Raw genomic sequence first — 18465 nt, 5'->3', positions numbered from 1 at the left:
TATAGGGCAGACCATTTTTTATACACTATGTTGCTGTCTTGCTTACACAACGTCTACACGGGATCCATCGGATTTATGTTCCGATATTGGTAATACTCCAAGTTTAGCCACCGATGTTCTCAGGGCTACTTGGGTCCCTCCAGGGAGCACTGAATCAGCAGGGCTTCCGCACATTTCCATCTGAATCTAGCTCACCAACCCACAGGAACAATCGGAACAAGCGGTCCGAAGGGTGGGTAGAAGGTCGACTAATAGTTTTAGATCATTTTCATAAAGGAAACTACTCACAAGGTTGCTGAAAACTCTTCGACAGCCCACAACCGGTTTCGCCCTTCTTGGGGCTCATCAGGTAGGCGCAGTCTCCGAGTTTCCGTCAACTTCATGTTCCACTTGAACCCCAGTTGGGCGAAATTTTCAAACTACACTCGTTTGCACACCGATTCAGTTCGAACGGTAGACTTAACTGAATCCCAACCCCGCCTGAATGGTGACGATCTGACTGTTCCGCAGCCACTAACCAACAACATGACAAAACCCGTGAAACGTATCACCGCAGATCAAACTTTTGGGGCTCATCAGGCGCAGGCAGTCTCCGAGTTTCCGTCAACTTCATGTTCCACTTGAACCCCAGTTGGGCGAAATTTTCAAACTACACTCGTTTGCACACCGATTCAGTTCGAACGGTAGACTTAACTGAATCCCAACCCCGCCTGAATGGTGACGATCTGACTGTTCCGCAGCCACTAACCAACAACATGACAAAACCCGTGAAACGTATCACCGCAGATCAAACTTAGTGGGGGCAACGACGTGAACGAAAACCCCGGGCACCAAAAAATACACCAGCCTTAGTTTTAAGTGTAAAATATTATCAAACCTCTGGCTTCTCAGAATTCCGTATTCTGCCTGTTCACTCCTGTCGTTCGATTCAGCCTTACCCAGTGTACAGTCCAGCTGCTCATCACTCAATTCAGATTTAAAGTGTTGGGTTGTCAGAGTGTGCGAGTTTTAGGGTCGACCTTTTCTAATCCAGCCATCGGGGAAAGCACCATCACTGGCTCCTTTAGTATAGAGGTACTGGTTCCATTGGAGAAACAGGTGAAGGCTGCACTCACTTGCCTAAGGTTAATCCAAATACGTAAATCACGTGACAGAATTCAACTTCTTGCTGGAATCCATATAGGATTCGGTTACCAAAGAAAGAGGGTGGAGGTACTGATGTTTTTCCTTGGGGAGTCAAACTGGCCGGCAACTGGACGAAAAAGCAGCCATTTGTGAATGCCACCCAGGGTTTACCTGAGCAGTATTGCAGTGAAATCGCCGGCAGTGCTATTTACTGATCCCACCCTTTATCTTCTGGCTTCTCCGACGTTGATGCAGTCACGATCGGTACAATCACTGCTTTAGACACAGCTGTTAATGGTCGTTGGCTTGTTCGCTGAGCTGGGCAATTTGGTTGCAAACGTTTCATCACCAATCGATGTGACATCATCAGTGCGTAGTTGTGCGTAGCGCAACCACGTTACGCACAACTACGCACCGATGATGTCACCTCGATTGGTGATGAAACGTTTGCAACCAAATTGCCCAGCTCAGCGAACAAGCCAACGACCATCTACGCTACCTGAGCTACCGGCATTCTTCTCTATAGAAAACACAGTTGTTAAATTCCTCAGAATTGACCGAGCGTACCAGTAATTTATTTGGCATGCTGTCCATTCAAAAGGTTGTGCAGCTGTTAATCTTGGGCAATAGGTAACAAAGATATTGAGAATTGTGTTGTTGGTAGACAATTCGCATGGTGTCAGTGAAGTGAATCCTCACTACCTGCTGTTTTTCAGTTACCTGGTTTTAACATTCCATCGACAAACCTGGTTTAAGACCCATAGCTTGCTAATACTTGTTTGTTTGCGTAGGCAAATAAGTTGTGACAAACTTTCCGAAACATTTCTCAATTATTTTGCGAATCACCGCCCTTTGCATGTTCTAAATATGACAGAGGCTGAGTTCGATACGCTTTGAACTGTTCCAAAGTGACCTGGTGTTACGCGGTGCATGAGACAGTCTTTATGCAACACATTCGGTTGAAGAGTATCATGAACGAGAGGTTCAGATTAGATTCAGTTGTCTCTTGTTGAAACAAAAATAGTTTAGAAGTGAGTGTATTCCACGTATTTCCGTGCTACTCTTCCAAATACGATCGTTTGACGATCTGACCAAACTCTACTACAGATGGACAGTTATTGGGTGAAAGTTTGTCGACATAAGCAGAGAGCAAACACCTTGCTGATCCAAGGCCTAAAGTTGCATCCATTTCTTGGTAAGCACTCGTCAGGTGAAGTTGTGTTGAGCTATATGGTTGGACACAAAAACCCCATGAGTTTCGAGGCTGTCACACATNTTGGACACAAAAACCCCATGAGTTTCGAGGCATGTCACACATTCCAGATAGACAAATTGTTAGCATTCCTGCTCCTTACTAGCTGTTGTACTACGGTGTTCACTTGTTTACCTAACACTCGTTCATTCTCTGATGCTCTCAGTTCATTCCATTTTTTACTTTTATGCTGTTAACAGCCAGCTGTTGTGGGTCTAATTCTTCCGCGCAATGCTAAATTGAACTTTGTATTCCTTGTCTCAGGTGTAAGTTTAATATCCACAGAAGTTCAGAAGTGGCTTACACTACAGTATGATACCGGCACGCTAATCCTCTGCTGAATGAAAGAATAAGGTAGCAAAGGGAAGAAAGCCGCCCATTACTACTGAGGAGTTTTCACGTCTTTTTAGACCTTACGCTGTTTCGTGACATTTAGCTACCCTTTTATCTCTTATGAAGCAACGGAACGTCATTTTTCGCTTCATGCAATCCAAATTAGAGATAACGTTCCAAATTACTGTTCGAGATTATCTTGGTGTCAATTGGCATCAGCCAAAATGACCGGTACAGAGTGCCCTCCGGGATGATGGACTGTGATTATCTTTAGTGTATGTAACTTATCTAGCGACATGCGTCCAAAAAGCCCGTGGTTGAAATTCGCTGCCACTGATGTGTTGCTGTCTAGCTATGTCGAAGGATAACTATACATCAAAGCCTCTGGAAGGAACATTTCGATGCTTCTGCAAAGCTTTTTTGGTTGAAATAAGCAATAAGTGTATACAGTAGGTCATCTTTGCTGGTCTAGGGTTAGCCAGGAACAATGTACAGAGTACTTTGTAATGTGTGTGTAGTGTGATTATTTTATAGATCTTATAAATTCAGCGTCTTCTGCGCTGTTGCTGTTTCACCCGTTTTAAAAACTCTCGGTCATTCTCTTCCCGATGCAGGTCACCGGGAGGCGCGATGGTGGGTTGAAGAAATCGGAAGGGGCCTCGACGACAGACGAGGAAGAAAAATATTTAATTGCAACTTCTGAACAACCGATAGCAGCTTACCATCGGGACGAATGGCTTGCAACCGATCAACTCCCCATCCGATACGCTGGTATTTCCACTTGTTTCCGACAGGAAGTCGGAAGCCATGGTCGTGACACGCGCGGAATATTTCGCGTCCACCAGTTTGAAAAGGTACGTAATGACATAAGTGAATGAGTCTGCAGGACCTGATTTTCGCTATGTTCCTTCACCGTAACTGTTACCAGATGTCTTGCTTCCAATTGGAGACTACACATTTCCATCTTCGCTTGTTGCACTCCAGGTGGAACAATTCTGTATAACAAGTCCCCATGACAACCTTTCCTGGGAGATGTTCCACCAGATGATCGCGAATGCCGAGGCTTTTCATCAGGTGAGTTCCTGGAGGTCTTCACCATTAATATTATCTTTCAGTGTCAGCACCTTTGAATGTGCTTAATGAGTGAACGTTTTGTATACCACTGACTTTCACTTTAATCCAAAAAGTAGCCGAGTTAACTTCAACGGCTGTCAGATCGCCTTTGATTGCGTTTGCCAGTGCCCTGTACCCTCCAGCATTTCTATGTTATGGCGTTTGGTGGCATCGCTGTTGCCGCATTTTCAAGCAGAGTTTAAATTCCATGTCAACCACTATCTAGTCTAACCCTCTTCTCTTTCCGACATGAGTATTAGGAGAGACTTCCAACACGATCGAGGAAGTATGTAGTCGATCCGGTTGGCTGTTCGTCGGTCGTTTGAGTACCACATAAGGTATCGTTTTGGACGCTGGAAGTGTTAGTGGTGTAAGTTGGATTGAGAGATGTAGTGCTTGCCAAAACCGAAGTTGCCAGTACTAGGTTGAGTTAACCTATTGGCCCATACGAGATTTCCAGTCCAAAATAGTATGCCTGAAAAAAGTTTGACAATGGCTGCAACTGTATGTAGAATTCATCTTCGAAGCTGCCTGAATTGGAGTACGTATGGAACTTACTGTGGTGTTGATTTTGCATACTTTGAAACAGGTGATGTTGATTCTGAATGATGGGGAGGCTCGTCAGATTAGGTGACTTTTGGCTACCTCGAACGCGCTCTTACTTTGACGTGGAATGTAATGTAGCAGGAGTTGATCCTGGATATATGGATGCTCTAGAGTCCCAGTGTGATTTGCTAACTCTGGAGTGGTATCTAATCTCGACGTGGCAAAACCCGCATGGTTATAGATGGACTGATGACAAGAGGGGTTCTAGAATTTTACCAACCGATGAACAGTTACTTTCTGATATTTACATTCCATGCTGCAAGCTGGACATCCCAGACTGCCGAGGGTATGTCGCTCACCTGGGGCGCCGTGGGATTAGATGAGTACCATTAGACATCAGTCTTACCGTTCTGTTTGGAAGATTGTAAACATTCGTTTAGAATTTTTTCAGTTACTTTCCCCTACATTACCCACCGATTCTGAATTTTCATAGACTATGTTCACATGCTAGCTCCGTAGACTTGTTTCTGCTTCCAAATTAAATAGCTCAGACCCTCTCTGGACAGAATCGAACAATATGGAAGTATCTGTTGACAGGTACTCAACGCAGTATGTGAAATTTTGTTCTGTTTCCGACTCAAGATTTTTGTGCTAGCTCGCTGTGTAATCAATCTTTTTTGTTCTAGGCACTTGGAATACCATACCGAATAGTTTCAATCGTGTCTGGTGAGCTGAACAATGCGGCAGCCATGAAATACGATTTGGAAGCCTGGTTCCCTGGTTCTGGAGCCTTTCGGGAACTTGTGTCTTGCAGCAATTGTACCGATTATCAGTCCCGTCGGCTTGCTATTCGGTACGGACAAACAAAGAAGATGAACAGAAACGTGAGCGGAAATCATTACTGCTAAGTCATGTTATGCTAGGAATTAATAAGTCGTTTTGAAAGCCATAGCTAAGAACTTAACTGCTTGTCTGGCGGCCAAATGCACATCAGTGACTATGTCTAACTACTTCCAGTGCTTCACGACTCATCTTTCGCCGTCTTCAGAGACCGTAACATCAGTGTCAACACTGAAGCTCCACTGCCGTACAGCCACAAAGTTTGTCTAATTATATTTCAAGCCTTAGAATGAGAGAGAAAAGGGCCAAATGCACATCAGTGACTATGTCTAACTACTTCCAGTGCTTCACGACTCATCTTTCGCCGTCTTCAGAGACCGTAACATCAGTGTCAACACTGAAGCTCCACTGCCGTACAGCCACAAAGTTTGTCTAATTATATTTCAAGCCTTAGAATGAAGAGGAGAGAAAAGAGTTGGTGACGGAGGTGACCTGGTGATCGCCTGTCGCGATCATTCTGAGTTGCTTACATCCCCAAGCACTCAGTCACACAATCCGGAAGGAAAATGGCAACGCGAATGCCATAGATGCCGATCAGTCGCCACTTCTTCCAAGGTCTCCAGCCAAGCACAGGCGGGGTAACGGGAACTCCATCCCGGAAGGCGTACAACACCAACAGCACCCAAACTTTTCGTAATCTCTTCCGCACTCTTCTGCTAAGTCATACTCTGCACACCTCGCGGTTTCCGCCATTTCGAAAGGGGCACAGAACAACACTCGTCGCGGTAGACAATCGGTAGACAGATCGACAGAATCGAATGAACCCTTCTAGTTAAGGAATACCAAGATTGTGGGTTGACCTCGCTCTAACACCTGACGGAGTGTGAGAATGTAGTCGGCGCAGCCTCTACACGATCGAAATCCCGCTTGATGCTTATGGGCCAAGGATTCGCCTTCTGTGGAAGAATGAGTGAGATCGGAAGCATTGTTACAACAGGAGTCAAAGTAACACTTCTGTGGTTACTACATTCACTGAGAGTACCATTTTTGAAATTGAACATTATTACTGACTCACCCCAGTTGTCTAGGACAATCTGATTCTTCCAGACAGACCCAAATGTGCTAGACAGGTACTGACTACGAAACCCATCACAATTCTTGAGCAGAGTAGATAGAAGGTCATCATGACCAGAAACACGATATCGCTTTCGCCAGGGGACACAATGTAGGCAGCTGCTCCTGTTCCGCTTCCGAAGCACATTTTATAGCTGTGTTTGAATTCAGTCACGTCCACACCATCCTAGCTTTTTAGATATCCGTTAGGTGCTGGTGTGATCATTCCGGTTAATCCATAACAAACGAAAGCACGAGGCTGGGTGTCTTGTTTTCATTACAGCTCACGAGCAGTATATATCCTCCGGCAGTTGAAACCCCTTGCCTGGCATCTGAGAAACTATATGCCTTGTTGAGGTGAATGCGAGGGGAGGTCAAGATGTAAAGTACTTGTGTCAGGACAATAGGATGACCGTCCGGACGAATGTGATATAGACAAAAACCCACAAATTCCGTCAATCAAGTTTATCGTTTTCCTGTTGCATTCTTATTTGTGACTTTGTTAACCTCTCAGAGAATGGTCTGATTCATTGATGTACCTAGTTGAGTAACTAGTTGTACTCCGGGCAGTGCGCCAGTGCGTGTTTCCAGTCTGTAATAATTATGATTCCACACACCAAGTTTTGCATCTAGTGACGTTTCTGAGTCTTTCCGATAGCGTGCAGTGCCTAATCGCTCTTCCTTATCCATCTATACCAAGCGACCTAGTACTCGAATCGCCCTTTCAACAATTACTGACTGATTTCCATCTCTGACCAAGCAACAAACAAGACTGTCACCTAAAACACCTAAAACACAGTACACGATGGACTCAAGGTTCATGTAAACCAGTTGAGTTTCCACGTTCTCAGCAATGGTTATTTACTAACACTTGCTTTTAGTTTGATGGATATTGTTTGCTTCTCCTCCACCTTTTCTGTTCACAACTTTATACGAACGTCACTCAACATCATCTTTATTGTTAACAGGTGGAGTATGTGCATATGCTTAACGCAACAATGTGTGCGACAACTCGGGTAATCTGTGCAATATTGGAAAACTATCAAACCGATGTGGGCATTATTGTCCCCGAAGCGGTCAAGCCTTGGATGCCTGATGGTAAGCTTCACGCAACAATTACGAAGCAGTCTGTTTTGGTCCACTTAAATTTCCCTCGAGCGTACCTCAGGTTTATAGATGTTGCCTGGAACCTGTGGTGGACGGAAGACTTTGAAGCTCATCTTTTCGCTGTCGTATTGTCAGCCAGTAAAGCCAGCGTGAACTGAGTTGGTTCGATTGTCGTTAAATTTACTGCGCTTGTTACCTGCATTCACTAATACCAACTTTGTAGACTTCTAAAGCTATTTGAGCTCAACCGGTAGTGAGCACGTGCTGGGCCCGGGATGGAAAATGCACTATGGGCATGAGGTGGTTTTGCGGTCATTTGAACAAACCTCGATTGACGCTACTTTTGGTTTGTTGTTTGTAGCGTTGGATTTTTCCGTTGCGACAGGAACAAGAGAGACATTCCTTACTATCTTCTGACTAAGCTGTGATTATTCTGCTAGCAACACACCAACTGCTCACTTGTGAACCTAAAAAATTCCCCGTTAGCTCTATGGTTAACTGTTATGCGTTACGGTTTTTAACCGCTTACCGCATAAAACAGTTGCGGTTTACTTAGAGGGATTGCTTGCTTGCCCGGCACATAACGGACGAATCAATCCTATTTTTCCACGATGCTACACACGTCTGTTGTCGAAATGAATAAATACTGGGGCTTCACGGAAGAACTGCAATTGTATGACATGGATCTCTCCTTAAATGAGCTACAAATCTTGGTAGTCTTCAAAAACAAACATTGAGAAATTAACGGCTCCTTTTTTATGCACTTGTTCTTTTTTATGTCAGCTAGACTTAGGATTACCATACTTTCGTCATCGGGTATTTAGAGGAACTTTTTACACTTGGGGGTCATTTTTCGCTTTGCCGATGCGTGTCCGTTATTAATTTTTTTCCGGAACGCCGGACTAACATCGTTTTGGACTTGCAATAGCGAAACACCCATAGGACGTAATGCTGAAGTATTTCGGAGAGCAGGACCGCGGGAAAAAGCCATTGTGAAAATAGGAGTTACCGTCTTGTTTCGACCAGGCCTGACAAAACAAATCTAGAGTCTGAAAAGAGAATCGTGGCGGAAAGTTTTTTTTCATTATTGGATTCCCAAGTTCCATCTCTGTCCAGTAACAACCATCGCCATCTGCACGTCACATTTTCGTGAAAGAATCAAGTTAGTTTTTGATTCGGAAAATCTGGGCGTAAGGCTGCAACTAAGTTAATTTCGGTGAGAGCTGATCGCCTTGCGTTATGACAAAATAACTTAGAATGTTTGTCCTACACTATTTTCGAGTTTCTCACTCCCATGTATTGTGGTCCAATTAACCGCGACTCGTTCACCGTATTACTCCTCTTTTCCTTCGCTTCCATGCCCATTTCCTGCAACTGTGAGCATTATGCAATGATCGCAAAAATCTAATTGGACCTTAACCAAACGACCCAAGGAAGTCACCATTGGAGCAAAGGCTGTAATGATCTCGCTGACTATTGAATATTTATTGATTCCTGTCAGTTTTCCTAGTTTTACCCAGTGGGGTCGTGTTTCTAGTTGAATATCAGTGGTAGCCTTCAAAAGCTTTGGAGGTACTAACCTTTTTCTTTTTTGTCAGCATATCAAGAGCTCATACCGTTTAAACGCCCCGCACCTATCGACCAGGATAAATCTACCGCCCCCAACACAGCGGAAATCAAGCCCAAGAAATCCACACCCAGGGAGACTCCAAAAGAGCCAAACCAGGCATTCGGACAGCCTGTAGACGAAGTTGCTGGTTCAATCCAAAACTTGCATGTATCGGAGGATGTAGCTACCGCAGATACTAGTGTCATTTTGAACGATCAGCCTCAGGGAGATTCACACTTATTGAGTCCTTCATCCATAAATCAGGGTCAGGGTTCCGACAGCTGTTCGCCCAGCGGTGGGGAGAAGAAAAAACGGAAAAAGAAAAAGAAGAAATCGCAAGCAACAGATGGTGCAGTTTAAGTGAATCCCACTTTTATTGTTTTTGATGAAAACATGTCGATATCCCTTCTGCAGCGCCCGGTTGTTAATGGTCTGTCTATTGGAATACAGCCTTTTGTGAGGAACGCTTTTGTTTCCGGCCACTTAAATGGGGTACTAGGCTGAGAAAGAGCGGCGTCATTCCGAGTAATTCCTCATTTCTGACGTCATTCCTTATAACTTCGTATGCCTCTGTTAAAGCAGCACTTTGCCGAGTGAAAACGACTGAAGGGTAACCTCAAATGTGCAGCTATCCCATTTCCTCCGCAAACTGTAGTAGTGTGTAGCAGCGTCTTTTTGGTGTACGGCTATTGGAGCGCGAGATGGCTCTATTGTTAATTTGCGAACTTACTGACCGGATGGTCCGTGGTTCCAACCCGTTTTCTATATCTCTACTGCTCCTGCTCAGGCTTGAGCAACGTGGCACTCTCTGTTCCCTCATGCTTCTTTTCGGGTGGCATGGCAGCTAGGCACCGAGAAGGCACTATGACTGGACCATTATTATTATTACCTTATTATTGTTATTATTACAGTTATTAGCCCCATCATTGAAGCAAGCACAATACAGAAGCATCGAAATAGACTATTAGCTAGGATTAGGCGGCTAGTTTGACTTGGCTAAGGCAAATGCCATGTCAGAATGTTTTCCTTAGTTTGACTAAGGAGTAACTTGGACTCACTGGGCGTAAAACCTAAATGGGACCCTGCTGGAAATAAGATTATGTTACCTTCTTAGCAATATTTATGAAAGCGCGGACCAGCTTCTCTTCTTGGGATACACTAGTCAGTATAATCCCCGAATTTTCATGTCTTGTTTCTTTCTTGAACAGCAGACGAGACGTATTTGGGTCCAGACACTCGTCTGCAGATTGAGGAAGTTTTAACGGGAGTACCTTCTGTAGTATTTTTGGTATTTAACTGAAAGTGCTGCACAAAGACCATGTAGTATTGGTACTGTCAATGTATGTGCTCACCTCTATGCCTGCACTGATTTAATCAGTTTTTTCAATTGTGAAAACCCATCCACGCCTTACTAGGAAAGTCAAGAGGGACAATCGTTTGCACGTAATATTAGGGCGTAACTGATCAGAACTATTGAACGAGGTGTACACAGAAAGGCTACTTGCGTCGGCCAACTTTCGAAACCCTGAAGTGTCAGAATACCAAAGGGACCCGGTCTATTGTTTTCGTTCCAGCCAAATGTGATGTGCAACCCGGATGCTTTAGAAAGTGAGATGAATAAAAGGTAGATATTCCCAACCAAAACGACTTTCCTTCTGTCTGCGAAGCTTCCATCAGTGATAGCACTTTGCCTGAAGAGCATATAGCACTTTACCTGAAGAGCATCATTCCATCAAGAAATGATATAGCCCGTCAGTTTAATGATCCGAATTCTTTCACTTTTCACGGATAAGGAGTTTCCGGTTTCCAAACCGAAAGTGTTCATTCCTGTTATTCTACTCTATCTTTTTACTCTTACCTATGGTGCGCGATACTTTGGACATATGATTAGGTGTTTTTTTCCGTACCAGTGCCAGGTTTTCTATACAAAACCACAGAAACTGATAAGTAATTCCATGCCGCATACTTTGTCAGCTATAACAAATTTCATATATCTAATACGGATGAAACCGGGTATGGCAGTTGAGCACCAGTACGTTTTACGTGTATATTGCCCTCATTGATAATGATGATCCAGTTTTTGTTTACCCCAAAGGACGTGCGTATGTGAGCATGGTGCAGCCACTCTGGACAGCTTACCTAAGCAGCGAGTAACTAACTCTGAGGAAGTTTCGGAGATGAAAGGGTTACATCTGTCGTAGTCTGTGTTCCCAATTTATACCGTCTACATTGGACATTAAAGTTTTTACAAATAGACTGGATAACACCCACCTTACTTGTGAAGCTGCTTTTTGGATGTCAGTAAATGTTAACTCAGAAAAGAAGAATGGATATATTTGTCGGCACTGTTTCTTTGCACTAGGATGAGTTTCCCAAAAAACTTGAAGGGCATACCACATGCATTTTCTGGACTGGTGAACTTCGACACTCACAAGTCTCATCAAGCTCATAATTCGGTAGCCAAATAGGGTGAAGTATTGTGCCTGAATTATGGAGACCCCAGAACGTCATTTTTAGCACTACTACAGGTATGACAGTTTTTTTGGACGGGTGCAGAGAAACGTTCTGTTTATAGGGCATTGACTGATTTCAATACTGCTTTCTAGTATGAGGCATTGAACTGTTGGAAACCAAGTCTATTTTTGTTCATGTGAAGTCAGATGACACATTTTGTTGTCTATAAAAGGCCTAATGAGCAAGTTTTGCGCCCAGCTTTTCAGCGCGACCGTTGCGGGACAGTCGATATATCTCAGAAATTCCTTTGATAAATGGAAGGCTGAAAATGATCTCAACTATCATGCAGTTATGTTAGCGACATGAGGTTTTCTTCAAAACAGTAATCATGGAGCGTGTNTGCAAAGAGCGGTTCTCCACGAACTGCGACGTGCGACATTTCAGGGTGGTTTTCAGAGGCTTATAGAGCCGCGTAGGGCAAAGTGAAGTTCAACCACATATAAAGGGGTAACATATGACGTACTAAGGTTGACATCTCCCGGTCCGACTATATAAATTAGGAAAACAGTGTATATTTAGGGACTCGATAATTCTGTGACGGAGTGTTGGTGCTGCAATAAACAAAGTCCATTGCTTCAAAAACTGCCTTTTTCAGGGGCCGTGGGAAGATACATGCCAATAGTAAGTGACATGGGTATATACGATCCAGTAGGGCGCATACAATGCAGGTATAACCTTCGGTGTGTAGCCGCGTAGATGCCACTCGTGGGTAAAAAGAAACAACTCCATAGCAAAAGACTTGTTAACACAAAGCTTCCAGTGCGTGTCTGTCACTGCCCTGACTGTTTTTTACCGACTGAGAAGCTGCCCCGAGGATGTCATGTTCAGCGGATCGCAGTTCGATCGCACCCCGTGTGGTTTACAAATGTGCCAGCTTTAGTGTCACCCAAAAAACACTAGCGTGGGTTCTCTAGCTTCGATAGTTTTGAAGTAAAGCGGATGACCATACGTTGTCAGACTATCTTAGAATTAGGGAACATGGTGATAACAAAATGTCTGCTGGATAGGTGTTCCTTTGCATTGGGGAGATTATCAACACTTGCATCGTATGGTAAGTGTTCCGGGCTTGTTACAGTTTAGCTACTTTCAGGCGTTTTAAATAGCCTTTGTGAGCGGACGATGTGGTGATTTACTGCATCTGGACTGGAAGCGTGATGTTTTTAGGGAAGCAAGGATCTGCTACCGATAATGGTATATCAGTGTTCAAAAATAAACTTCACTATCTACTTCGCTTCAGGCTTTCTGCAGCCTTAAGTTACCGGGCATTTTTCATTGTTGAATTGCGAGTGTAGGAAAATCGACAACGCGTCCATCGGACGCGTCTCCTGGTCGTCCCAAATCAAGTCACACTGGACCTTGTCGAAACTCGATTCCGAACGGTCACACTGTGAAACCGAATTCACCCATTTCTATTATGAAGCTCGAGAGTCATATTGCCACAAGTTGTGGGTCGGCGGTACGTGCTGCTACCCAAATGGGCCTTTGAGCACTCAGTACAAATGCCATCGATAATCACTGGATGCTTACTCATAGTTCAGTGAAAAACACTCTTAAACAGATGCTGGAGGCATAAGACACTGAAAAGGTACTGCTCCATTGGCTCGTTTAGGTAACAGAGTTCTGCGCATACCATTGCTTGGAAGATCAATAAACATGGTTTTCACGCTCTTCATTACGGTTGGATACTTCTCCTCTTAGTATTCGTTGGGTATCTAGCTACGAAATTACAACAATGGGAAAGATTCCGCCTGGTGATACGAACTGGCATGGTTGTGGAGATAAAGGTGAATACTGCTGACTTTGAGAGTTCGAACAAGGCTGTCATTGGATTAATGAAATAAGTTAAACGACCATAACCAGGTTCCATTCGCCCGGAACCATGCTGATCAGTGGTGATTGATTCTTGTGCATCTTTTGAAGAACGATGTTCTAGGTGTAAGCTGTCCATTCAGACGGTCATAGCAATACTTCGAACTATAATACCTATATGAGTATCGTTTCAGTGGTTGTTGGCTTATTGGCTTGGCCTGACTGATCCCTGTACTGGTGGTGAAAGCCAAATACAGCGGTCTAGTGCTAGAAAGGATCGTGGCTACAGTGAAAACGCAGGAGTAACTCAACAGACCAGAGACGGTTGAGGAGGAACGAAGCTTATCATAAAACTATGTTCATTTATAGGAGTGCACACCGCAGTTGGAAATGCGATTGGGTTACAGACCAAATAGATAGGCTGGTCTGTTGGGCCAACTGTCTACTGAATTTCCAGGGACCGTTATTTGTTTTTCGAATTGCGATCGTAAGTAGTCCCTAGTTTACCATCGTTCCCATCGTTTACCAGCCATAAATATAACCATATAGGCAGCATCAGAAGTGATCACCGTCAAGCAAGATGCATTCTCACCGATCCTATTGGGTTCGGAAGACCGATAGCATCTAGTGTGCTTGGTGAATGGTCTTTTTTTAACTTCAGTGTTCTACCACAGTCGTAACATATCCAACAATGGGATGCCAAAACAACGCAGCCTGTATTGATTCATTGCTGGTGAGGTTATTGGGTGTTTCCTATTTGCTTAAAGCGATTTTAACTAGTCATAAGGTTATATATATATATATAAATTAGTTTATATATATATATATATATGTACGTATCGCGATATCTCGAATATCGTAGCGACTGAAACATTAGGCGGCCTTGTGCAACACATTCAGTTGCCTGGAAACCGAGAGATTCAGCTGGGTTTCAGGTGATTCACTCGAAAAACCAAATCCGTTTGCAAATGAGTGCATTTCGCCTATTTTAACTAGGTTTCGTTTCAAGAACGGGCCTACTATGTGGACTGAAGGCGTCCTAAAACCCATCAGAGGCTGCCCTGGACTAGTAAGAAGTCGTTTTCAATAAAAGCTTGTCCGTAGTGGAGAACCACTATTCTGTGACGCCGAAAAAGCCCACAGCCTGGTGAACCTCAAGTTGCATGGAGCTGCACCAACAGTGTGTTGTCTTAAATAAGGATGATCAGCGCTGTCACACGAGGATAACCTTTTGTCGAAGCATATTTTGTGTATGTCTTCATATCTTGCTTCATGGGCACGTGATTTCCAAAGTGGTAACAAAGCGCGACATCACGCAAGAGCACTTCTAATCCGGTTATTTCGTGTATCCTCAGTCAGTACTTGCATACGTTCGCTTTGAAATATAAAGAGATCAGACAAATAATGTAAGTCTGGAAAACACGACCGTGTTGGCTGGTCTAATCCATACAGCATAAGCCAAGGTGACTTGATAAGGCTCAAATGGGAGAAACTGGAGTCTCTAAGAAAACAAAATTGCCATGGAAATTATGATAGCTTAACAAGTGGTACAGGACAAGAACAATGCCCAGTATACTTGGTTGCTGGATTGACTAATTTCAGGGTTCTCATGTGCCCTATCTATTAACACAAGTAGTGGTCAAGTGACTGCCTACTAACCTCCTTGGCTGTTTCCAATGCTTTGCGACACAACCTATGGGCGATTGTGGTGTCATTCGATTGACCACTTTCAGACACCATTCGGTCCATTTCATGCAATGAATCAGATCAGCAGAGGTCACACGGGTCGGAGGCTTGCCCAGTCTAGTCCTCAAACAGTTTGGTTTAAACTTGCGAGTGCCCCCGAACGTACATCAAGTGATGTGACCCACCTGGTTTTCTAATGCTGGTTAGTTGAATCCCTCATGGAGCACTTCAGACATCAACACACCTCCACTAACAACGCACTGATGATGTCGCCTCGACTGGTAATGAATCTTTTGCTGTTAAATAGGCAATGCTTCCCCAGACCACATGTCTTTGACCAGAATCCGTTCCAAATAATCCAGATATCGACGCCACTTTGTACATTCACCTCTTCTACTGCAAGCATTCTATCAAGATTTTGGTACACTTTTCCACAGTATTCTCGAAGCATGGAACTCAAATACTAGTTTGGTTACATGACATTTACCAGGCTGCATCACAACCAGAGAGGTGCCAATCCAATATTTCCGACATGGATATGTAAATAGTCGAGTTTTTCGGCTACTAACGCTCCAACTTTGTAAAATGAGCTAATTTCATGATAGGTTTTCCTTCCTACGCGTCAGCTGTTTTCCAGGTTAACTTGGTTGGTTTGTTTTGTCCTTGATCCATCCAGTCAGCATAATCATGTCAACCGGATTCTCAGTATTTCTGTTCTGTTTACTATTGCAGGTCAATGTCTCTAGAAGGCTGGTTGATGGCCCACGGAATAACCGAATTCACGTTACTCCCCTGAGATTTTCCAGCTTTGTAAAAATTCGTGAATGAAAGTGATTTTAGTCTCGCTGCAGTATCTTTGTGAATGATCTTCTTACTACCCATTATTTACTTAAGTAGCTTAAACCAATCGAATAAGTTATAAAGACATGTACGTGAAATCCTGTGATAAAAATTAACTATCTTGTAATGTACTACTCATAAGGTTGCTGAAAATCCATCGACAGCCCACGACCGGTTTCGCCCTTCTTGAGGCTCATCAGGTAGGCGCAGTCCCCGGGTTTCCGTCAACCTTATGTTCTACTTGAAACCAAATTGTTCTCAGCTGAGAACATCATAAACGAGAGATTCAGCTGGGTTCCAGGTGAGTCTCTCGAAAGAACCAAATTAGTTTGCAGATATTCGCCAATTTCGCGCAATTTGGTTTCAAGTAGAACATAAGGTTGACGGAAACCCGGGGACTGCGCCTACCTGATGAGCCTCAAGAAGGGCGAAACCGGTCGTGGGCTGTCGATGGATTTTCAGCAACCTTATGAGTAGTACATTACAAATAACTATCATCCGCTTTTAAGCCCAAGGGTGAAGCACGCATAAAATATGTTCAAAGGTCCCATTTTCAGATGATTAATGGTTACAACACTGAGCTGTTTCACGTGGTGTCGGCTCCGTTCACCAGTTCGGTCGATTTTTCCAACCTATACAGTGGGACATCTAAAAGTTTTCGTGCGATCACAATTTCCTCCTAACGCATGGACGATTGTGGATTCTTAAAAGTAGCCGGTTTTATCGGAGTGTTTTAGTATCATGGCGAGAGGATTGGAGATGCGTCATCATTCTGTTCGTCACTGTCAGCGGTAAAACCGAGTATATTTGCACTAGTTATAACTCACGTTTGTGTTCGTTGATGGTTGTGGAGTTGTAGCGATCCGATCCGGACGGGGCATCTGTTAGATGGACTAGTACAATTTTAGTCCTACAGATCTCAGCAGTTCAATGGTGACAATGGAAAAGACAGAGAAAGTTTATGAAAACTGTGGGTTTGGTACCCTTCAAAAGGGACTCGTTTGTTAAAAGAGACTACTGCTTGATGTGACCGTAGGTTTTTTAGCTACGTTAGTCTGGATGTTCGTGGTTCGATTTTAGTTCTATCGGTTACCTACGTTTTGCATTCCTGGTATTAGATATTGTGCTTGCCTACCGGACCTATTGCGTAATGGATCGTGTCAGTATTTCGTGCAATACATTCAGTCAGACGATGCAATCTAGGGTGTCGGCTCAATGTTGTCATTCTTGTTAATTGTAAACTTGTTTCAAAAGTTTGGTGCTATTTGGACTACTCTGTGACAGCTCACCTGAATGGATGCTGCTTCGGCCGTGTTGACTCAGGTCTTAAAAAGATTAAGCTTTTAGGGTTATGATGTTCCCTAAAAATGGAAAGGCTTAATGGAGGCGAATTCATAGTGGACATTGATTTGGGACATCGGATGAAGTTATCGCCGTATAATCTGGAAATAATGGAGAAATAGGAGGTGTATGCGTGCGTGCAAAAAACTTGACACCAGTAAATATTAGCTATCCATCCATAAAAACTCAAGTCATAATCTCCGCCTTGGTAACCGATGGTATATAGCTACGGTCTGTTCGATTTATTTTTCCAGGGTACTTATTGCAAGTAAAGCGTTGTCCTCAGCAGTAAACAAGTGCATGGGATGGGTTTTCATGAGAGATAGCAATTATATTTTGCAGACTGACGAACGTTTATCACACTAGCCATATGTTGTTGGCCAGGACGTTATCCAAGCTTTAGAAAATTACGTGTAATTTGCTACATAGCCTCTGGGTTACTGAATAAACACCCGAATTCTTTCTGAATGGATTAATCCCCCCCCCCCGAACAATTACCTAAAAGAATGATGGGTTTAAAACTGAGAGTAAAAATGAAGTAAGGTAGTAAACAGGGTAAAATTACGCTGTGTGCAGGCGAACTAAATTAGCTGATTTTGTGACATCGGTGCTAATTAGAAATTTTGGAAGCGACCACATACCGGAAATTCAAACAACATTCTTTCAGGTGGGAATCCTGACTACTCAATCGAACTTCGCTTTAAAAGCACATCTTCCTACTCTCAGAACAGATCCGACCACAGAGGGCATCCCGAGAAATTAAATATGGAAAACGTCGTCTGATCAAGAGACTTTAACAAGAAATGCTTGTTGATGGCAGATGGGGATTTACGTGATGAAGATGAAACAGTACAAGGTTACATGGATCCCGCTTCGTTAGCCGGGCTTTCCCGAGAAACAATTGACCCTGAATGGTATCTAGGGTTTAGTTACTGCCCTGAAAGTCTAAAATTCCACATAGAATCAGTTGAGGGTAAGATTGATCGGAATGTAAACAATCAGCACATATCTCCCCAAATTTCAGCTTCTTAACCCACATGCTATTCTCGTCACAAAAAACTAGGAGTTTGTTCAATTTCACCTACACCTAATGAGGGCCACCACAAGAAGCACTAATTTGACAAGTTCGTGTGGATGAATCACTTCTGTAGGGAAACATTTCATCTGAATTTCACTCTGTCAGACCTAATTTGTGGAAATTGTCATGGTTAGGCACCCACCCTGCATCCGGTGTCAT

General features: G+C 43.6%; 2 protein-coding genes across 2 annotated transcripts in view; one reads left to right on the top strand and one right to left on the bottom strand.

Annotated features, from left to right (window-relative positions):
- T265_02835 (hypothetical protein) overlaps positions 1–9504 on the top strand; it is a gene marked incomplete at both ends in the record, with an annotated part of 22738 nt that extends 13234 nt beyond the window's left edge. Inside the window, 5 exons of the mRNA XM_009167179.1 lie at positions 3325–3564; positions 3695–3784; positions 5056–5253; positions 7291–7420; positions 9028–9504. Coding sequence (XP_009165443.1) covers positions 3325–3564; positions 3695–3784; positions 5056–5253; positions 7291–7420; positions 9028–9398 — 1029 coding nt within the window. The remainder of the gene's footprint in view (positions 1–3324; positions 3565–3694; positions 3785–5055; positions 5254–7290; positions 7421–9027) is intronic.
- T265_02836 (hypothetical protein) lies at positions 1593–18465 on the bottom strand (the record flags this gene model as incomplete). Its single annotated transcript, XM_009167180.1, has 6 exons — positions 1593–1743; positions 5740–5922; positions 5946–6037; positions 6088–6448; positions 17177–17329; positions 18449–18465. The coding sequence occupies 6 exons, from the start codon at positions 18463–18465 to the stop codon at positions 1593–1595; spliced, it is 957 nt and encodes a 318-aa protein (XP_009165444.1).

The sequence above is a fragment of the Opisthorchis viverrini genome (assembly GCF_000715545.1).
Source record: "Opisthorchis viverrini unplaced genomic scaffold opera_v5_37, whole genome shotgun sequence".
Classification (NCBI taxonomy): domain Eukaryota; kingdom Metazoa; phylum Platyhelminthes; class Trematoda; order Opisthorchiida; family Opisthorchiidae; genus Opisthorchis; species Opisthorchis viverrini.
Note: the sequence above shows the minus strand (reverse complement) of the source record. Positions and strands in the feature narration are given on the sequence as shown.